The sequence below is a fragment of the Sinocyclocheilus anshuiensis genome, unplaced genomic scaffold, assembly GCF_001515605.1.
Source record: "Sinocyclocheilus anshuiensis isolate Anshui unplaced genomic scaffold, SAMN03320099.WGS_v1.1 scaffold2271, whole genome shotgun sequence".
In the NCBI taxonomy this organism is placed as follows: Eukaryota; Metazoa; Chordata; class Actinopteri; order Cypriniformes; family Cyprinidae; genus Sinocyclocheilus; species Sinocyclocheilus anshuiensis.
This window is the reverse complement of record NW_015537572.1, coordinates 153197-176768: the sequence shown is the minus strand read 5'-3', so window position 1 is coordinate 176768 and position 23572 is coordinate 153197. Positions and strand designations below refer to the sequence as shown.

The window sequence follows — 23572 nt, the reverse complement described above, 5'->3', positions numbered from 1 at the left end:
TTGAAGCACTGAAAACTCCACCAGCTGCACCGTCTCAAAGCACTGTAAATGCAACAAAACTCAGACTAACACGTATAATGACACAGTTTACAAACTAATTAACAGTTTTCAAGAAAGTGTAATCTATTACAAGTAATCTGCAAATAATTAAATTAAATACCATTAAATATGAAGTGTCAGTAAAATTTGTTTTATTAATTTGTAGTCCTTGTTTTGTGTCATTAGGCACTGCTTGGCAAACTAGGTCAGTTAGAAGCAATTAAGTATCATTTTCCCTTGTGTATTATATGGGCATAAGTATTGAAATTCATTAACTTATTTAAATATGGACCTGCATTATAAAACTGACCTGAGATCAGTTAAAATCCATTAAACACTCATTCATGGGATCGCCAGATTAACGCCATCGAGCGGCTAGCACACTGGATTTTAAAATGTTTCGATGCAAAATTTTGCCTCATTTGCGAAAATCCCATACATGCATACAATCTTTGAACCACTGATTCAAACTGATCTAAGATTCATAAATATTACAAAGCTTTATGTAGCAATGTTTCAAAAGGGCCCATCACTACTGACGGGACTAAATAATTAGGCTTCTCCAGAACCTATGTTTTGAACTTCATTTCATATCCCTTCATCTCCTAATGGTGTGCACACACACATACTGGCTCAGTGAATGAACAATTAAAGCCAATCAAAAGTCCATGCTGCTGTAAAGAGCTTGATCACTGGAAGTGGCAGAAGACGTAAGCGCAGAGCGTGCTTATAATAAGCAGAAGGATATCATGTGCTGGTGTGCTAATATAGTTATTGTTATGGTTATCATTGTTGGTGTGAACTGGTCATAACCCAGTGACCGTCAGGACAAATGATTACACGCAAGTCTGGAGCTCAGTCCGAGCGCAGCGCTGAAGTGGCTCTGTGCTGCCAGAACACAGACAAAAGCTCTTTTGAGAGCGAGTGTGTGTTGCTAGGAGCTGGAGATCATTCTAGTGCAGCGGCCCTGAGGAAACACCACCGAGAGCATCAGTATGCTGCCGGAGTTCAGCGCAAAGCCCAGGAATGTGTGGGAGAGAACACCACCAGTGTTGCCAACTGCTTTCAATTGAAAGTAGCTAAAACTGGTAGCTAAATGTCACTAGATGACATCACAATGGCAAATTCACTGATCTATATAAAGATGAACGTAGATCAGTGGGCAAGATGAGAACTTAGATGAGGTTTGTCCAAGAAGTTGCTATATTTGTCCCTAAACTTTTGAAAAAAGTCTCAAAAGGGGCGGGGAAGTCGCTAAATCTAGCTACAAAGTAGCTAAATTGGCAACACTGAACACCACACGCTGTACAAACATCATAACACATCTACACAAACACTGACATGACCTGCTGCTGATACACTTAGGGATACTTCATCACAAAATAAAAATTTGCTCCCAACCCGTATGAGTTTAAAAGAATGTTGGTAACCAAACAATTGCCTTTCCGCATTGACTTTCAAAGTATGGAAAAAAATTACTATGGAAGTCAATGGTGTCACGGTTATGTTCTGTTTTGGTTTAGTTTTCCATGTGTTTCTGATTCAGTTCCTCATTAGTTTCCATGGTTTTGGATTAATTACTCTACACCTGTTTCAGTTCTCCCTGATTACTTTTCTAGTATTTAAGTCCTGTGTTCTCCCCTGTTCTGTTGTCTGCAATTATTTGTGCTTATGTGGTTGTGGATTTTCCTGTGGATTATAATTAAATATTATTCCTTTGTCATGTGCTTACTTCTACAGCCACTGCATGACAAATGGGGACCAGCAATCGTTTGGTTACCAACATTCTTCAAAATATCTTTTGTAAGAAACCTACAGGTTTGGATCAACTTGAGGGAGAGTAGATGATTCATTTTCAACTGTACCTTTAGCAGGATATTGCTGTTAATCATATCAATAAATATTTTTTAAATGGTCATTGAAGTTGTTAAATCTTATGCAGGACAAGTGGTTTTGGGTGGATGGACAGTAAAGCTGTAACCACATATTTAGGATTCAGAGTTTATAAAAACCTTAAAGCCCACTACTCTGAGAACTGGCTTTGGCTGATCCAATTCAGCTGTTTTGGGCCAGCGGAGGGAAACCGCTTCTGAGAAGCGTGAGGCTCAGCTGCTTTACCTGTCCATCCGGCTAGACAGCGGCAGTGTCCGGTGGAGGGGTGACATCCGTCTGCATGACTGCAGTCACAGCGCTCGCGACAGTCCAGTCCATACGTCCCATCCTGCATCAGCCCACAACAGCACACTTCACTCAACACAAACTCACTCAACACAATATTGAGTTCACTCTATCAGTGAACTCAATATCAAAACACACTTGAGATCTTTGGCATAGCAGAGCTAAAGATTAGGATTACAGGTTACTGTTGTGATGCCTTGCGAGTCAAAAATATGGAAAATAATTATAAGTGAGCAAATCAATTTTCTCTATATATTTTCATTTACAAAAATAATGTATAGCTATAACACATAAAATACCACGGCTGACTGAGAGACGGCAAATCTGACATCTTTCTCAATCAATATCCCAATATTTTTTCTCTGTTGTTGTAGAAACATTACTGTGTTTTCTCTTTAGCTATTAGAGAAAACAGGAACACAAAATTACATTTGTTATAATTTCTCCACTGTATAGGTTTACCTAACCATGATGACTTCATTTCTGAGAACCCTGGAAACGGGGTCCAAATGAGAAGGTCACAGAGTTGGCTTTGACTGTGTGAATGGGTTCAGTATGAGGTTTGGTGTTTCTGGGCTGAGATGTTGGGGATGTTGGTGATGAGCTGACCTGACAGTGTTGATCGCAGCGGTCTCCTCTCCAGCCCGGGGTACAGGAGCACCTCCCGTCCAGAGCGCTGCAGGCGCCTCCGCTCCCACACACACACGTCAGGTTACACCCCAGACCCCACCAGCCGCTGGGGCAGTTAATGGAGCAATCCACCCCGTGCCACCCTGACACCAAACACAAAACACCTTCATTTGTCTTCTGAGGAGGAACTCGTTTCTCACGGGTTTGGAACGACATGAGGGTGAGAGAATCATGACAGAATTTTCATTTTGGAGTGATCGATGCTTTTAAAGGGGTCATGACAAGAGAAATCAAATTTGCCTTGATCTTTTGCCATATAAGAGGTCTTTGTAGCTTTAAATCATCCTGCAAGTTTCATAGCTTAAAACCTCCTCCTCATTATAAACAAAGCATTTATTTAATCAAGCTCAGAAACGGCTCGTTTGGATCTGAGGGGCAAGATGACATCATGGGGGAACAAATATTTGCATAAACACGCCTCCAGAGCAGGATATCGACGAATAGTCTTCTTCTCTCAGCATAGGCCCCGCCCACTGGCGTTCATCCACTAACGGCTGACACTTGATCATGCTGAATGAGAGAGTCGTGTCGCGTCAAGAGCAAATAGAAATCACAATCACTGAACTATCTTGTCTACACTGGATACAGTAAACAGATGCGGTTCACTTTCTGACACAGTCCACACTCGAATCTGTCGTCAGGACAAATGCAGTGAAAGAACATTCGCTTTGACGCCCTTGGCTTAAACATCTCGGTTTTTGTATAGATATCAGAAGGATGTTAAGGAACAAGTGGATAGTTTATTTTAATGGCGTCCTGGAACGTGTCTGAGGATTGATCGGAGCATTTTGTTTCGTAAACGAGGCACGGTGTCATGTAGAGTCACAAAGAAACATTTGTTGAAACATGAAGCACTGCTAGATCTGACTGCAGCTGCATCACAAACCATAAGTACATGATTTCTTAATGCTTTGTCTGGAAATGACCATTTTATTTTGATCATGTTGTCAGAACACTTATGAGGGGGCGTTGATAGTGTTCCCTATGTAGTGACATTAGCCAATCATAACAGCGGCTGATTACTGACGAGCCTTAAAGGACACGCCCCTTAAAACAGCTCGTTTTAGACAGAGGGTCAGAATGAGGGTTGAAAATAGTCTTTTCCACATATTTGTTTGTTTTTTTGTGCAAACAACTTTATTAAAACTATAAGTAAACCTCAAGGAACATATTAAAATAATAACAAAAGCTGATGTCATGAGCCCTTTAACGGAGCGGGGTCTGAGGTGAATTACCTGCTTGACAGGAGCAGGATCCGTCGATGGGTGAGCAAGCGGCTGCGTTCTTACAGGAGCACACTGAGCTGCAGTTGATGCCATAGCTGCCAGAGGGACAGGGAGCGGAGCAATCTGAGCCCTGCAGTCACGTCACACTTTAGTGTTTGACTCCGGCACACACAGAGACACACACACACACACACATAGAGACACACACACACACACACAGAGACACACACACACAGACACACACACACACACACACACACACAGAGAGAGAGAGAGACACACACACACACACACACACACAGAGAGAGAGAGAGACACACACACACACACACACACACAGAGAGAGAGAGAGACACACACACACACACACACACACAGAGAGAGAGAGAGACACACACACACACACACACACACAGAGAGAGAGAGAGACACACACACACACACACACACACAGAGAGAGAGAGAGACACACACACACACACACACACACAGAGAGAGAGAGAGACACACACACACACACACACACACAGAGAGAGAGAGAGACACACACACACACACACACACACAGAGAGAGAGAGAGACACACACACACACACACACACACAGAGAGAGAGAGAGACACACACACACACACACACACACAGAGAGAGAGAGAGAGACACACACACATACACAAACACACACAGAGAGAGAGAGACACACACATACACACACAGAGACACACACACACAGAGTGTCTTTATGAAGCTGTACCTTGAATCCGGGCGCGCAGACACACTCCCCGCTCACGCTGTGGCAGTCGGCTCCGTTCTGACAGCGGCAGATCTGCTGACACGCCTCGCCATATAAACCAGGAGCACACGTCTCGTTACAGTACAAGCCCGACCAGCCCGGGCCGCACAAACACTCGCCCGACATGGGGTGACAGCTGAGAGACACACAGCCATTAACTGCAGCTGCTGCTGTCACTAAACACAGCCCCACACTGCAGCATCTCCATATCTGACATTAAACCATTTAGTAAAGCACCTCCTGAAGATCGCAACATATCATCATTGCGGTTAATAGTGTTCACCGTCTGTTTGATTACATGTCATTAACTGCTTGTTTTTTACTGTACATTTCTGCCATATGGACATCAACTTGAGATCATCACCACTGATAAGCTATTACTAATATAATGTAGAAACTTTCATTTTCTGTGAAGCTGCTTTGCAACTATTTGCATCGTGAAAAGCGCTATATAAATAAACTTGAATTGAATTGAATTTCATATTTCAGTCATTTACAATTTCAACGGCTTGCACACAAAATCTTTACTTGTCACACAGTTTCTGAAAGCTGACACATTTGCACACCTTTATTTACCCCAAACCCAAAGAGATCTGCTACATCTGCATACTGATTTGTATAACCCAGATAAAAGGGGGAATTTCTAATTATTTAATACATCTTGGGACCCTCTACTTGATCTGTGCAATAATGTTAACATAATTGAGTAAGTTGGGAATGGGGGATGGAAGAGCTTGTGGAAGATTTCAGAGCAGAAGAACACTGATGGAGAAGCTTCATCTGCAACCGATATATAGGAGGTTTACTGACCTGTTCATTACAGTTCTTTTCAACTGCTTACACACTAAATCTTGACTTGTCACAGTTTCTGAAAGCTGACACTCAAACAGCAGAAGCACACACCAAATCTGCAAAACCAGACACTAATTCTCAGCCTTTGACTTTTTGCAAGACACAACACACAATTCTCTATGTAACACAAAAATCTAACAGGAATTAATATTATTGCAAAGATGTTTGCAAATGTTTGCTTTTGAGATGTGTGTGTGATATTTTGAATGCAGTGCTTCGTTCTGCAAGAGATGTGAGGCATTTTGTGTGTGCAATTCTTGGATTTGTGTGTAAAGTTTTGAAAAAAAGAGTCAAAGGCAGAGAATTAGTGTATGTTTTTGCAGATTTGGTGTGTGCTTCTGCTGTTTGAGTGTCAGCTTTCAGAAACTGTGTGACGAGTGAAGATTTTGTGTGTAAGCAGTTGAAAAAAACTGTAATGGTTATATGACATGCAGGTAAACCAAAAAAATATTTTTACTAAGTTTAAAATGTTTGTCTTTATTTTAAAATGATTTATTTACAGTATAAGGCTGTATGATTTGGCCAGAAATGTTATTTTGATTATTAAACTGCTGCCAGTTCATTTCTACAGTAGTTGTTTTTTAAATGTGTTCACATGGGTTCAGTCTTCACAAGAATCAAATCTTCACACGGTCTTTACAAGAACCATCTGAACAGAGTAAAAACAATCAAACAAACAACAACAGTCTTTGCAGAGACGTTGCAGCTTTACTTTTAAGTGGACTCAAACCTCATTTTGTAGGTGAGAGTTTCTCAGTCCACATCACATTTTTAGGAAACAATCAATTTGAATTATAATGATTGCTTTGAATTGTTTTTTTATTTTTAACTCTAATTATTAAAAAATGAAGAGAGAGGTATATTATTATTGAATTAATACTTCTGTACAAACATGTCAGGGTTCTGCCCTGACACTCTGTTTGTCTGGTCTTTTTGTATTTCATGTCTATGTCTTGTGTTTCAATACACATGGCTTTGTTTTTGACTGCCATGTGCCCTTCTAGTCCCTCCTCCTTGTTTCCCCTTTACCACACCCTCTTGTTAGCCCTTGTCTAGTCCTTGTTAGTCTAATTGTGCTCACCTGTTCCTCGTGTGCTTTCCTCCCTATTTATAGTTCCCCCATGCCCTCTTGTCTTTGCCGGTTTGTAGTCATTTTCACGCTCACTTTCTGTGGAAGTGGCTGAGTATTTGTTCCTTTTCCCTTGCCTTATTTGTGTCGTGCCCTAGTCTTGTCAAGTCCCTCGTAATTCTATGTTTTAGTCTTGCTCCTTGTTTTTGGATTTTGTTTTTGTTGCTTTCATCTTAGTATTCATCTAGTTCGTCTAGTCCTGATCTTTTGTTTGCAGTTTTGGTCAATTAGTAATTCCCTTTTAACTATTTATTTAGTTACTTTACTTTTTATCAGTTCTTTAGGTTTGTCTATCCCCTTGCCTGTTTTAGAGTTAATTTGTGTCCCTGTGGAGCCTTGTCCTGTCTTGTTTTGTTGTTCTGTTAGAGTTCCTGCCCGCTGGTTCCTTCTGCCTGGCACCTGGACTACTTCAGAGTCTGCGGACATCAAGTATCTGAACTCAGCTTTATGGTGTCTTGCTTTGGTCTTTCCCATCTGCCTGGTCTTGCCGCTCTCTCTGTAGCTCATCTGCCAGTGGATCTCTGATGTTGTTCCAGCGGTCTTCCCTAGCTGCTTCATCTCTGTTCCCTGTGTCCCTGCTGTTGATTCACCTACGCACCTCACTAACCCTTTGTATCTGTCTGTTTTGTAAAAAAAAAAACAGCGGTTTGGGAGAGCGAAACTGATATTTTTTTAAACCGGGTCCCAGAGTGGATAAATCTGAAAGCGCTGCCCTTGTGTTTTCGTGTGGACAGCGAATCCCTATATTTTCTGAAACGATGACATCATCAGCCCACGTCTCACCCCTAGTCAGACACCGCTACGTCACGTAACAGCAACAAAAACATGAACAAACACTGAACGATTGTCTTTTTATTAACGAACATTAACGCATAGTCCAAGTCTTCTTCTCCGTTTTAGTGTATCTCTGTGGCAGAATTACAGCGCCACATACTGGTCTGGCATGTATACTACATCGTTTTGTGTCAGTTTCGTGTGGACGCAGATATTTCTTGAGATAAGGAGAAAAAAAAGATCGGATAGGGAAAGCTCTGGCTTCATGTGGACGTAGCCTGAGTCTATATTGTCCAGTACCTGTGGACAGAGCAGCTGTGAAGAGCGTTTGAGCAGCTGCTGTCACATGTGGTGCGTCAGCTGTGCACGTCTGTCTGATCTCAACAATGAGACCCTGTGTGAGTGTGTGTGTGTGTGTGTGTGTGTGTGTGTGTGTGTGTGTCTCTCTAAACACACCACTACTTCAAAAAATAACAACACACACACACACATCAACCTCAGCAACCTGTTACAGCTAGCCGGTTTCAGTGGCCATTTAGGTAAGCTTGAGTTTATTTTGAGCAAACTTTTTTTTTCTTTTATTCTGGTTAAGCGACTGCAAATCAAAACTTACAAAATGTGACATATAAGGAATCTGACATATATCTGAATTCACTCCCCCGTATCTCTTGCACCAAATTAAAGCAGTTCACACTGAAAGAATTGCCCAGCTTTTGCTGCTAATCATTTATTACATTTATTTTATATGAATTCTATATGTTATATCTTTAATGCAATACACATAAGCAATTAATCAGCTTTAATTCAAACAAACATAAATACATACATAAAAAATAAGCTTTAGAATATATAATGCTTTAAACAGCTAGACTTTTCTTTTAAGCTCTTTGTGAACCTTTATAACTAAAATAAATTGATTTGAGTTGATTCACTTGCATTAATTAAGTCAGGGCCCGTATTCACAAAACATTTGATCTTACCAGTGAGCGTTCTCCTAAATAGCAGTAAAAGTTTTTAGCTAAGAGTTTTCTTTTAAAACCTATTCACAAAGCTGCTGAGACAAACTTGCACGAAGGAATAGAGAGAAGTGTTAGGCTCAGAGTAAGGGGTAAGGGGCTGACCTCATTGCTATGGATGATGTCAGCTTGCTTATTAACCATGCACACAGTGATTGGCTGATAGGGGCAGGCTCTGTCAGAGATTTATACATAGAAATATTGTAGAGCACAATGTTATGTTGCAATATTCAAATAAAGGTTTAAAAATAAAAATGTTAATTGCCACATTCAAATAAAGATTTTAAAATGCAAATTAAAATGTCACTAATTAAACAATATAATATACGTATATGTATATGTTCAGCTAATTGTCAGCCTGTATGCTTCTCGTAGACAAATTAATGAATATGCATATAAACAGCCTTTTAATTAACAGAGTAGAATAATCATGGCTGATAGTAAGACATGCAAACCAAAACCAAATTGGAAGCAAGAACAGCTGTTACTTCTTGCCGAGCTGGTTAATGAAAACAAGGATATAATCAAAGGAAAATCTGGAGATGGGATAACCTCCAAAACCAAAGGCGATACCTTTATAAAAGCTCATTATCGTCAAACGTTTCTAAAATGTTTACGTTCCAAGGCAGACTGCGGGCAACAGCTATTTTAGGATAGTTTGTGGCTTGGTCTTAGTGACAGAGGAGTCCTCTTCACTACTCCTAACGCTTCACAGATTTAGGAGCTAGTTTTAGTGCGAAAATGCTTTGTAAAATACTCTTAGAGCAAAAATTTAGGAGTCCTAAATTTAGGACTGACACGCCAATTATTTTTAAGATTTTCTCCTAAATCAGCAAGTTATGAGCTACTTTTAGCCTTAAGATGTTTTGTGAATACGGGCCCTGATATGTACTTTCAGTCGCTTTCTTAAACTTGGAGCAGTGTTTTTTTTTCTTGCCTTGTGAATGCATTTAAATTGATGATATCTTTTTCATAATGAACTCTTAATCTTCAGCAGAGAAGTGAATTGTGCCTCTCCAGGTCTGTGTGATTGGCTGTTTGCGGCTGATGTCACTCTTGCAGGTGCACAAGCTCCAGAGTTAAGCATAAACTCGTGTAATAGTTTAATAACCCTATGTACATAGATCTTTATTTGTGTTATTGATTATTTATTTTATTTTATTATAACATATTTTTAAATGTATCATTATTATTATTCTTGTGCTTATTGTTATCATCTCTTTTTTTGTATTCATTGTGTGAGTTGTCGCTAAATAAAGAAAGGTTAATGATAAATTCTCGATCAAACCCCAGGCTGACAGAGAATGTTTACAGTAAGCAGTGTGAACCCGCTGAACCCGATCTCAACCGGGCTAGATTTGTTTGGTTTTGTCTCTAAACTGAAAGATTACATTATAATGGCATTGGAAAGTTTGTTGAACTAGCTTTGTGTAATGGGCCACAGACCTCAGATGTCCTGCCTGATCCTCCTCAACTCTAGGTTACGTATGTAACCCTGGTTCCCCGAGGGAACGAGACGCAGTGTCGAAAACGCTTTGGGAACTCCCCTGTCTGCCCACGCTCTGAATCACATGTGAAATCAGTCCAATGGAATGGCGAAACGTCACAGGCGGGGTGACGTAGAGAACAGAGAGCTTAAAAGCACATCCGAAACAAGCAGCATTAGCTTCTGATAAGTTGAAGCAAGTCACTCACAGGGATGCAGGAAGTATGGCAATGCGACGCAGCGTCTCGTTCCCTCGGGGAACCAGGGTTACATAAGTAACCTAGAGACATTCCCCTTAAGGAACTCGAGCTGCATCGAAAACGCTTTGGGAATGAGTATGCCCACACCACCATACTGACAAATGCCTGTCTAGTGTGAAATCATGGCGAGCATCGCTAAGACAGATGCACCTGAAAGTCTGGAGCGGACCATACTTCTCCTGGCCTCAAGCACAACGAAAGAAACATGTACCAACGGGTTTCGCCCCCAGTGAATGACCACCCAAAGGGATGTGGAAAGCAGCTATGGCCACCACGAAAACTCTAAAGGTGGAGGGGGTCAAACCTGCGAAGAATCGTTCCTGCAGGAACTCCAGAACTGAACCAACCGGGCAGTTAACTGGGAGCAGCTGACGATATCCGCACCATGAAGTGAACACAACCCACTTCAAGGAGTACAGTTTCCTCGTGGAGGGAGCTCTGGAGTGGAGTATGGTCTCAACAACCTTAGTTGAGAGACCGGAAGCTACGAGTTGTGCCCCCTCAGGGGCCACACCCACAGTTTCCACAACTCCAGACGGGGTGAAAGATGGTGTCCCCCGCCTGAGAGAGGAGATCCCGCTTTACCGGGAATCTCCCATGGAGAGTCTTGAGAAGGGCTACCAGGTCCGCAAACCATGGCTGGCCAGGCCAGTACGGAGCTACTAACTTAGGAGACGCACCCCATACCGGCGAACTCTCTCCAGAACTCCCAGGAGCAGAGCAATCGGGAGAAATGCGTACAGACGCAGCCTCGGCTACGTCTGTATCATAGCATCCAGTCCGAGAGGAGCTGGATGTGAGAGGGAGAACCAGAGGGGACAAAGTAAGGTCTCTCGAGATACAAACAAGTCCACCTGGGCTTGCTCTTTCGAACTTCTTCCAAATCTGCTCCACCACCTCAGGGTGAAGCCTCCATTCCCCAAGCCTTGGCCCCTGCCTCGACAGGATGTCTGCTCCCATATTGACTGTCTGTGCGAACCAGCACATGATGACCTCTCAGGTCCGGGAGAAAGTATTTCAGAGCTTGAAACACGGCCAGCATCTCCAGGCAATTCATGTGCCACGTGAGATGGTGACCACCCCATAGACCCTGGGTGGAGCGGTCACTCATGAACGCTCCCCATCCCATCAGGGAGGAATCCATCGTTAGCGTACGTGACGACAAGGAGTCTCCAGCACTGGGCCTTGTGACAGGAACCAAGGTTTCCTACGCATGTCTAAGGCACGTAAGCATCACCACGTGACCTCAATCACAAGAACCCTATGGTCCTGAGCCACCACTGCAAGGGTCTCATGTACAGCAGGCCAAAAGGTATCACATTGGATGCAGCTGCCATCAGACCTAACAGTTCCTGGAACTGTTTGACAGTGAGTGACTGCCTTCTCTCACTCTCTTGACTGCCGTGAGGATTGACTCGATCCGAGCAGGAGACAGACGTGCCTGCATCGTGGTTGAATCCCACACTACGCCCAGAAAAGTGGTTCTCTGTAATGGAGAAAACACATTTTTCTTGGCGTTCAGTCCCAACCCCAGTTCTTTCACATGGGCGAGGATGACATTTTGATGCCGAGTCGCCGACCACTCTGATTGAGCTAATATCAACCAATCGTTGATATAATTCAGTATGCGGATGCCCTGGAGTCACAAAGGAGCAAGGCAAGCATCCACACACTTGGTGAAAGTGCGGGGTGAGAGTGCAAGACCGAACGGAAGAACCCGATATTGGTAAGCTTCGCCTCCGAAAGCAAACCTGAGGAACTTCCTGCTTGGGAACGATGAAGTACCGGCTGTAGAACCAGGACTCTGTCACGAGGAGGGACCACCTCGATGGCCTCCTTCCTCAAGAGAGTGTTTACTTCCTGTTCCATTACCAGAGCCTGCAGTCTGCAGGACCCATTGTGAGACATTTGGCAGAAGTTTCCACGCTGCCAGAAAGTCTACTAAGGGAATCATTCTCTCGAGACTGACCTCTGGTGTACTTAGAGCGGCTAGCTCGGTGCCCTGAAGCGGAGGACCGGCAGGGGACGGCCGATCTAGCTGCTCTGGAGACCTCCTAGGAGGTAGCGAGCCTCCCAGAACTGCTAAGTTTTCGGGCGGATGCTGAGAGATGTGCTTGCTGGAGACCACTGTGCCCTGAAACACCGGGGATGGCAGGGTTGACAGGCTGGTCTCCTGAGGGCACTGAGGAGAGACGGGCACCGTATGATGAGGTGTACACCGCACTTTCCCAGAGGGGCCTGCCCTCAGACGTCCTGAGCCATGGGCATCAGGACTTTTTGGCTGAAGTCTCCTATTGAAAATGACGGTCCTCATACCCGTCATCTCCTTGGAAGACTTAGACTGACACAACCGGAGCCTGCTCGGGGCAGGAACCAATGAGATACGTTTGGCAGGGGCTCCCACACCGCCAGGTGACCTACTAAGGGAACCAGTCTCTCGAGACTGACCTCTGGTGTACTTAGAGTGGCTAGCTCGGTTCAGAGGAAGAGAGGTATAACACCATGCTCTAACTTGAGAATTTTTTATATACCAAGAGAGCGCTGTATTTAGAGAGTGAGGGAGGAGAAAGGGTGAGGCCCGTCTCCGATCCTTCTGCTGAATGATATATATATATAAATATAAGTATACAAAATATACATCTAACTTCTCAAAGCCAGATGAATATTCATCATTTAATTCCTCAGACTTGCAGCTAAACAACCAGACAAGTGAACACGGTCTGATTATAATATATGATGTAACAAAAATAATCGTGATAAATAGCCTGCAAATGCATTTATACATTTGCACATGTTTGGGGGAAAGAGAGAGAAAAGGAGCCTCCCATTTGCTCACAAATTCCCCCGACATTATTTGCTGCAGACCCGTAATGCACGCGTTGCCGAGGCAAGCCACTAGATTCTATATTGCATAAGACTTTCTATCCTCGAGAAGAAACGCTAGCGGGAGCAGAGCTAAGCATCCAAGGAAATGCACACTTGTACACTAGGGACATTTTATGAATGAACACAGCCAGCTCCCTCAAGAGCTGATTGTGCGTGCTCCTCTCCAAAACAAACCACACATAAATCGTGTGCATCCCCAGCCCTAATTATAGCGAGGGCAGGGAGAAACGAGCAATCTAAAATGCAGTATGCTTTTCATATGCAAAAGATTGAGATGGCGAGTCCTCAATCTCATATACATCATTGCTAACATCAATCTCCTCGGAGGAAGATAGCTGGAGCATAGAACTCTCATTCAAAGAGGGAAGAGACCGCAGCACGGGCTTCCGAACCTCGAGAGAGAGCATTAGATTCATATGCGATCCCAATCGCCGCCGTGGCTCAGCAACAGCCGGACAGAAACCGAAGACTGCAAACACGGACACACTCCTCGAAGTGTGCCCAGCAGGAGCGGAGCATTCGCGGCGGGAGCACGATGCACAATCAGCCCCCTCAAGAGCTGACTGTGTGTGCTCCGCTCCCAAACAACAACACAACGATCGTGTGCATTCACACCCGTAATGTTTATCACGTGCAGAGAAGAACACACAATCTAAAGTGCTGTGTGTTTAGCTCGCCATATAGAGGTGATTGTGCACTGTTAATACAAACAACAGAAAATAAGACTGACACGTTTCACACAGAGCGCTTGCTGAAAACACAGAAGCTAACGCTGCTCGTTTCGGATGCGCTTTTAAGCTCTCTGGTCTATACGTCACCCCGCCCGTGACGTTTCACCATTCCATTGGACTGATTTCACATGTGATTCAGAGCGTGGGCACACAGGGGCGTTCCCAAAGCATTTTCAACGCAGCTCGAGTTCCTGAAGGGGAACAGACTATCAGTGACCCTGAGCCTGTGCCATGTAATCACTGCATTAAGAGAAGAAGCTGAAGCACATGCGCAGTGTTTGTCTTACCTGCATGTGTTATTGACGTGACACGGGCACCTCCTGTCACACTTGAGACCGTACAGCCCCTCTGGACAGATGCGCTCCTCGCAGCTCTCACCCGTGTATCCCGGCTCACACAGACACTCTCCGCTCACATGATAGCACTGGGCACCGTTAACACAGCTACACATCTGTCTGCAGCCCACACCGTACGAGCCGACCAGACACTGATCCTGGCACCTGCCCACACACACACACACGCACACATTTTATTATTTTATTTGGATCCACAAGACAAGCAACAAAAACGTAATCCAAATACCTTGGAAAGTCATTTTGCAAGATGACAGGTACACATGGCTAACATACATTCACAATTCCTTATATTTATAACATTTAACACTCAAGGATAGACAAACCATCTTCATTTCCATATCTGTATACTCCATATAATGGCTGAAACTGCTGTCTTTTTGCTTTCATTTTTTGCAATCCACCCAACTGCAACCCTCTAATCACGTTCTTATGCACATGACCTAAACTTCCAAACACTAAGGTAATTAACTTACAATGATAGTCAAGTTGATGGATAGCTTCAATCAGTGGCTGATATTTACAGATACAAATCAAAATCAAAATACAGATACCAAATACAGATCAAAAACAACAGCCAACCTCAATGAAAAATATAGAGTTCAAAGCCTTGTTTACAATCACAATGTCAGGAGTGTTTGGAATGTTTTTGAAATAGTCACTGACAGATGTGTTATGATAGAACCAGTTCAATTCAACAGTAGTATGCAGGTAAATTTTGCTGTCTTATGTATTGTTTTCAGGTCCTTTACAATCAGATCAACCAGGCGATCATGTCTGGCCACATACAGTCCTTTGTAACAACAGCACCCATTTAAGATGTGGGCAACCGTTTAATTTTCCTGTTGATTTTGATGTAACAGACAGTAGGGGTTGTAATTTGACAGGTACCACATTGACAGACTGTATTTGGAAGACATTGTAGTCGTGCTTTAATTGTAAAAATTAGAATATCCTCTGAGATTGAAGGGTTTGCCAAAACAGAGTGGGATACTGAATGGTCGGCCGATTGGAGAAGTGCTAATTTTCCCTGCAGTGCACACACACGCACACACAGTGCAGCAGTCTTGAAGATGCTGAACAATCTTCTGACTCACACAGCGAATATACTGCCTGTCTTCAGTGTTTTGTTATATAGTAAGAGGTCAACAAATGTGTGTTTTTTTTCCCCTTTAGATTTATTGTTACTTAACAGAAAGCAGCACATTATTATTTTAATCCTGTCACAGCACGTTTGGGAGTTACATGTTTGTAATTGTAGTTCTCTGACTTAGTTCCCTCTCGAGTGGAACTCAACACTGCGTCATCACATTGATGCTATGGGAATGAGCTGGTGTCTGAACAATTTGTCTAAACATGCCAATACGATTGGCTGGACATATGGACATACAGTATAGCCATGACGTCCATAAATAGATGCCAGAAATGCATGCCCAACATCTTATTTGTCTTCAGAAGTCGTGTTTGTTGAGCATGTGTCGTCTACAAAAGAATTCCTGTGTGAATTCTTCAAATCAGGATGAGGAACTCAAATGTTGCGCAGAAACCATCCTAAATTTGATCTTGCGATCATGCTAGTGCTCCACACAGAGATCAGGGGCCTCATTTATAAAATGTTGCGCAGAAACCATCCTAAAATTGATCTTACGGTCATCTCTCAAATATGCGTATTTGTCATTCATAGACTGAACGTACACACAGAAAACACACGTACACCTCTCTTTCAGATGTGAAATCTATGAATCGCTAATGATCTTGAACTTGCGCGCAACTTAATAGTTTCAGCTCTCTGCCTTGTAAATGACTCCTAATTAATGTCATTAACATGTAAAAGATCACCAGTCATCATCCAAATGCTTTAATTCAGAACAGCGAGCTCCAAGAACAGCTTACATTTCCAGAAACCTGCAGTACTCCAACAAGAAAAAGTGAGTACGTCTGCTCAGACCCTGACGTGACGCTAAGCACTTTTCCACGTCAAAGAAAGTTTTTACAAATACGAACGCTGGCGTGGATTTAAGCGCATGCATACTCTAAGATCAAATCACGCTTTATAAATGAGGCCCATGGTTTCTGCATCTGATCCTTAGGGGTTGGATGGATGCTTCTTCTGAGCAGCGTGCAGTGGCCAGACTATGCTTCGACAGAACTCGATGATGGCTTCCTCACAGCAGCACAAGTGCAGTCTCCCTGCAGCTATCTCCTGTACTTTCCTGATCTTCACACTGAGGTGCTCTGCTCGCTTACATACACAAGCAGCATCCTCGTTCTCAGCAGTGGTTGGTAGGGGTATGAGGCGAGCCAGAGGGTTGAAGAGATGTTCTCTGACATCTGCTTCATCATGGAAGACCTGCGTGTCTGGGACTCAGACTGAAGCCCCAAAAATGTGTACTTTCTCCAAATCAGAAAGCAATTTTCTGGGGGTGGGATTCGACCATGACACAGACACATCTGCCTCCTGCATGTGTGACTTTGATTGTAAGGTCTTTGCACACTGAGTCCGAAATTATCATCTGAAATTTTCGCACGTTAAAAAATAAATAAGTTTATACACCTCACGTTGTGTCAATCACGTTTACACACTGCCTGTGAAACTTTCATTCGTCAAAAAAATTCGGACCAGGTTCGATTTTCTGAGTTTTCGCATTCGTAGCAAGCATTTTGATAGGAAAGGATGACGAATATGAAAAAAAAAAAATTCAGACTCAGTGTGCAAGGACTTTAAGACTGTCAAAAACATCAGGCTAGGTCAGGAGCTCTCTATATTATAAATGCAGAGGCTTTTAGGTCTCATGGTGGCAGCAGCCAATGTTATTCCCTTGGGTCTGTTCAACATGAGACCTCTTCAATTCTGGATAGAAAGCAGAGTTACATGTTTAGATACCTATGTCTTATGTGTACACGCCCATGTTTGTTCATACATGTTTACATGTGTAGTACTGTGGTCCTGTGAGGCAGGACATTTCGTTCCTTTGTCTCCACACATGGCAGAATGACAATAAAGCTTAACTTAACTTGATGGCTGACCAGCCCGTGGTCTTTGGGGGAATACTCATCTCACGTGGCAAATAAATTGCCTCAAGATGAGTGCAGTGTTTCTAGTTCTTCTTTCCCCATCTGAGGGGCTAGCACATGTTGAACACACAACACTTTGTTAGTCTCTTACATCAGTCACCAGTCACGCCTCCTAAGCAGATCCTGCTCTGGAAGTTTCTCTCTCTATGAGTAGCTTACATTCCGCGGCATGCAAACCTGTTGTCAGACACCCTGTCGTGACAGGCCCAGAGCTCACCTCTTACTAGTGGCTCAATTTTGGCCGGTTCGTGTTTGGTTTGCGGACCTAATATCTCTCCTGGAAGGCATCTCCTGAAAGATCCTGATCTGGAGAGATCTTCTTTCTCAAGTGCAGGGGACAATATTTCAGCCCCAGCCGGGAAAAATTTTAAAAGACTTTTTGGGGGAAAAAAAGCGATGGAATCAATAAATGTCATAAAAAACATGATTTGAGAACATTTAAATTGATGTATTCTTGTAGAAATGTGTGTTCCACTTGTAAAATGTGATTCGTCATTCTTCACATAAGCAGCATTAAAACTATGTAAAGAATGCACAGTAACAGCTGCTTTGTGTTGTCTGTGTCTTTATCGTATGGTCTGAGCTCGTAATAAAACTTCTATCAGTCCCTATGGAGCTGGATGCAGTGATAGAGGGAACTCAACATGTCATGAGGACACACTTATCACAGCCATTAGCAGAGAACCAGCAGCAGCACACGAGAGAGACGCTGATTCAGAGCCTACTTTTCTGTTCAGCATCCCACAAATATCCTCCTGCATACAGAGACTCACTCTCTTCAACTCTTAACCACTTAGTTAAGCACACACACACACACACACACACACACACACACTGGTGGCCTCCTCCCTGTGGCTGTTAAGCGATTATTTTCCAGCCGATAGGGTGTGGTGAAATCAGGGTAAACCGGAGGTAACAGTGACGTCTGGTGAAGCCAAAGCTCTTATTAAGTCATAAAAATGCACTTGCGTTTCTATTTCTGCAGTTTAAATACATGCTGCTCAGTCGCTCATACTGTAATTACAGCTGTGCATTCTGCTGCTGCTGGATGTAACACCAGGAGAAATGGCTGCATGACTTACTCTACATCTACATGCATATGAGTAAATGCTGTTCTGACAGCCACTGCAGTGACATTAGGAAAATCAACTCTCTTCTGTAGTTCTGAAGTGCTTGTGCCCCAAACGCACCCTTTGTGAATATTCGATTTTATCTCTTGCATGGTTTGTTGTGCTTATTATACTAATTGTTTTCACTTTCACTGATGTTTCTATCACTTTATTGTATGATGTTCTATTAGCAAAGTTTGGGAGGAGCACGTTCAGATAATCAACCAATTACCACCAGATGGAAATGGTCAGATAATCAACTTAATTAGCATGATGGGAGGTGTATATACAGCCAACTCACCTCTGTCCCACAAAAGGTTTTTTAGCATCCCCCCACCACCCCATCTTATAAGATAAGGATGCGGAGGAAGTACTCTGGGTTCAAAGTAAATCCTGAGCTTGGATTCCTCCCCTCGGATAGCCTACCAAATACACATACTCTTTGCTGTATCTGGTTATCTGCAAGTGCGAGCTCATGAAGTAACTTTAATTATTTTAAGCAGTGGGTACGTTTATATACCACAATATAAAAATTACAGTATAATCTCAATTGATTGACATTTGTCGGCAGGATATAAAGCCCCACTCTGCTCTCACACCCCACACTTTGAAAACTTCTGGCCTATACCAAGGGTTTTCAAACTGTTCCTGAAGCCTCCCCAGCAATAAAGAAAATGTGCAGTGCTGGAGAGACTCCAGGAACATTTTAATAATCCCTGGTCTATATGATGCATCTCAGACTAAGCAGCATTTGAGTTCATCAGAGCATGAGTCAAGGAGCTTTGTGCTTTGAACTTCTGAAGTCTTGCAATGGCTTTGTGTGAAAACATTTCTATAAGTTTGGATGCGTTGACCAAGACAGGAAGTGGTTTGGAAGTCACTCTCCTCTTCACGCAGCCTACAGGGTGCAGGCAGCAGCTTTCCTTATCAGCCTGGGCTGCGGTTTCACAAAAGCATTGCGAGCCTAAGTTGATCGTAGCTCCATTGATGGCAATGGGTCTACAATGTACTTAAGCTTACGACGTTTTACGACGCAGCCCTGGTCTCTAGCTTTAATCCCCGCGCTCCAGCGCACCTCCTCAAGTCAACGATACACTTCAGAGAACATCTGCGTGAGTTTGGGGTGTGTTTGAAGTGTAGGAACACCATCTAAACCATGGGTCTCAGATAATACGAAACCAGCTTCTCCATGCTCTTCATGATGCAAGAGCACATTGCTACTGCTCTGCAACCAGACACGATGTTTTCCAGAGCACTGAGACTGTTTCCAGCGCTGGAGTCATACAGATGTAAGTCAGGGTAGCACCATATTTCATTGCTGACAGGAGTGAACATGAGACTGCAAGGGACAGATGTACAGTGTGTTCAATGGATTGTTCTGTTGTTTAGCACTGTGTCAGCTGTTCAGCAACACCTTTACTGTAGAAAGTTGTGGCCACCATTCACACGTTCCCATGCTGTAAAGAGTGTGCTGTCTCGCAGCGTGGCGTATGTACTGACCTCTCTCCTGTGTATCCTGCGCTGCACACGCACTGTCCGGTGGACGGAGAACAGCTTCCTCCATTATGACACTGACACTCCTGTGAGCAGTTCTTCCCGAAGCGTCCCGCCGGACACGGCTGCCCGCACACCGTTCCCTGAAAACAACACCAACACACTTCTGTCACAACACAGTATTCTCTGATGCAAAGACAAACAATGTGTACAAATTAGACAAAACCTTTTAAAGGGGTCATGAACTGAGAAGCTAAAATTCCCTTGATCTTTTGACATATAAGAGGTCATTGTTCAATAAAAACATCCTGTAAGTTTTAGAACTCAAAACTTTCTCGTTAGTCTAAAAACCGCTTATATTAAAGCCAGACTGGCAAAACGACAGCGCCTCCGCAGAAGATCAACGCCTGATTCTACATCACTGACTGTTTAGCCCCACCCACCGATTCTACATCACTGTCTGTTTAGCCCCGCCCACCGATTCCACATCGCCGTCTGTTTAGCCCCGCCCACCAATTATAAATCAAAGCCTGTTTAGCCCCACCCACTGATTCTACATCACTCTGTTTAGCCCCGCCCACCGATTCCACATCGCTGTTTTTAGCCCCGCCCACCGACTCTACATCACTGTCTGTTTAGCCCCACTCACCGATTCTACAGCACTGTCTGTTTAGTCCCGCCCACGATTTTACGCCGCTGTCTGTTTAGCCCCGCCCACCGATTCTACGCCGGTGCCTGTTTAGCCCCGCCCACCGATTCTTTCTACAGCATTGTCTGGTTAGCCCCGCCCACCGATTCTACGCCACTGTCTGTTTAGCCCCGCCCACCGATTATATGCTGCTGCCTGTTTAGCCCCGCCCACCGATTCTACATCACTGTCTGTTTAGCCCCGCCCACCAATTCCACATCGCTGTCTGTTTAGCCCTACCCACCGATTCTACACTGTCTGCTTAGTCCCGCCCACCGATTCTACGCCGCTGCCTGTTTAGTCCTGCCCACCGATTCCACATCACTGTCTGTTTAGCCCCGCCCACCGATTCCACATCACTGTCTGTTTAGCCCCGCCCACCAATTCGTGCCTGTAGTGTAAATAATGAGAGAGGCTAACGCACAGGTCGACGCAGAAACCAAACGATAAAGATGCTCTGAAGACGCTGTTCAGTGCCAAGCTGTGGAAAAACAGTGTTTGCATTGCCTTCCTTCTGATCCCAACGTTAGGAAAGAGTAAATGAACTTTATTTTTAATGAAGGTCCAGACCGCGTCAATAAGAACTCTGTCCTTTGTTCACTTAATTTTACTGCGGATTCATTTATGAATTTATTATTATTTATTCACAATTCGGGGTGGGATTTTCAGAAATATTGAAACAAAAAGACGATGCTGTGCGACTATATTGGATCCGACAGTAATGTTTTCATCACTATTGCTTTGTCTATTAAACCGATCGTTTGATATGTACTGAGTATTTATGTGTTTTTAACATAAATCACAGCAGCGTCCATCTGTGAGGAATATATGCTGTCAAACATACACAACTATTAGCCAATCATAGCAGTGAGCATTTACTTCCGAGTCTACAATCCTCCACGCCTATTCAAACAGAGCATTCTGATAGCCTGTTACTTCTAAATTATGATGTTTTTTGATGTAAAAATATTGATAACATGATAAGTGGACCTCAGAGGCAGTTCATGACCCCTTTAAAACAAATCCAAATAGAAAATAAATTAACAATACTGCAGTGACCCACACATGATGAATCAGAATTATTTATCACTTCCAGATTTGGGTTTTGCACAGACGTACCATCCAGCCGGCGGGGCAGGAGCATTCTCCAGTCACGTGATGACACACGCCGCCGTTCTGACAGGGACAGCGCTCCTCACACTGCCGGCCGTGTTTCCCCGGAGGACACAGCTCCTCGCAGCTGCAGCAGACAGCAAACACAGCGTCAGACTCACACCGCTGCCAAACGAGGGCCCTAAGCAAAACTGTATTGTTGTGCCCCCTCCCCCAAATATCATGGAAGTAAAATGATGTGTTATATTCGCGGTTGTAGCTAGAAGGGATACAGCTACAGGAAACCAACAATAAATATTTTTTTCAACCTATTAGATTGTGTTTTATTAAAGTCTACAACTACCCCAACCCTAAACCTACCCTTACAGTAATGCAGATACATTAAATATTGTTATTTAGCGTGAGAAAAAGGACGTAATATTGATGTGCGCATGCGCAGTAAATCCTGGTAGGACAATCTGATGGGTAGGATAAAATGTCAGGACACCGGAGCACATGCCGCTGAGGTGAGGGGCAGGACGTTTAGACGCGCACTAGAGGCGGTTTAGCCAATCACAACACACTGGGCTAGCTAACCAATCAGAGCCCATCGCCTATTTCTGAGGGAGGGGCTTCATACAAGCAGGAAATGATCAGCGTGTTATTGGGAGAAGGGACAGAGAGGTGTGGAATAAAGGTAAATTATGTGAAAAATAATGCGTTTTTTTTTAAACAAAGCATTAACACGTTAGACTGCACCCCATAAACACAATCAAGCTTAGAGAAAAACAGTCAACCACCCCTTTAAAGGGTTAGTTCACCCCAAAATGAAAATGCTGTCATTAATTACTCACCCTAATGTTGTTCCAACCCAAGACCTTTTAAGATATGTTTGATCAAATCTGAGCGCTCTCTGACCCTGCATAGACAGCAATGCAACTGCAATGTTCCCAGGTCCAGAAACGTAGCAAGGACATCGATAAAACAGTCCATGTGGCTCAACTTTAATTTTGCGAAGCTACGAGTATAGTTTTTGTGTGCAAAAACAAAAATAACATAATTTATTCAACAATTTGTCAAATCAATGTAATCAGTGCTGTTTACATTCAGAGGAAAGCACGCGCATGCGCCGTGGTACTCTCCAAAATGGCGGAAGACGATAACTCTGGGAGAAGAATTGTTGAATAAAATTATGTTATTATTGTTTTCTTTGCGCGTGAAGATGAACGAAGGTCTTACGGGTTTGGAACGACATGAGGGTGAGTAATCTATGACAGAATTTTCATTTTGGAGTGAACTATCCCTATAAAACCATGGTTAATTTTTGTAAGGTTTGTGATGTCCACATGTTTTGTTGAAGAAATTATAGAGGCTGTAGCATTTCTATCGCAAAAACATAAATTGTTTATTTAGTATCTAAATAAATTTAGTATTTAGTATTAGTATTTAGCATTTAGTATCTATTTTAACAGTGTTATTAAATGAAACCATGTGTTCAGTGTGTTCATGTTTATATTTCTATTTATGTATGTTACAGTTTTTTTCAACTGCTTACACACATTTTCAAAACTTTGCCTCTTTTTTTCAAAACTTTACACACAAATCCAAGAACACACACAAAATGCAAAATGCCTCACATCTCTTGCAAAATGAAGCACTGCATTCAAAATATCACAAACACATCTCAAAAGCAAACATTTGC

At 43.2% G+C, this 23572-nt stretch overlaps 1 protein-coding gene across 1 annotated transcript in view; it reads right to left on the bottom strand.

Annotated features, from left to right (window-relative positions):
- megf10 (multiple EGF-like-domains 10) overlaps nucleotides 1-23572 on the bottom strand; it is a 58069-nt gene that overhangs the window by 13515 nt on the left and 20982 nt on the right. The window contains exons 7-13 of the mRNA XM_016445578.1: nucleotides 21898-22018; nucleotides 20097-20233; nucleotides 14347-14559; nucleotides 4887-5061; nucleotides 4143-4263; nucleotides 2827-2990; nucleotides 2158-2260 (exon numbers count right to left, since the gene is read on the bottom strand). Of these exons, the coding sequence (XP_016301064.1) occupies nucleotides 2158-2260; nucleotides 2827-2990; nucleotides 4143-4263; nucleotides 4887-5061; nucleotides 14347-14559; nucleotides 20097-20233; nucleotides 21898-22018 (1034 nt within the window). The remainder of the gene's footprint in view (nucleotides 1-2157; nucleotides 2261-2826; nucleotides 2991-4142; nucleotides 4264-4886; nucleotides 5062-14346; nucleotides 14560-20096; nucleotides 20234-21897; nucleotides 22019-23572) is intronic.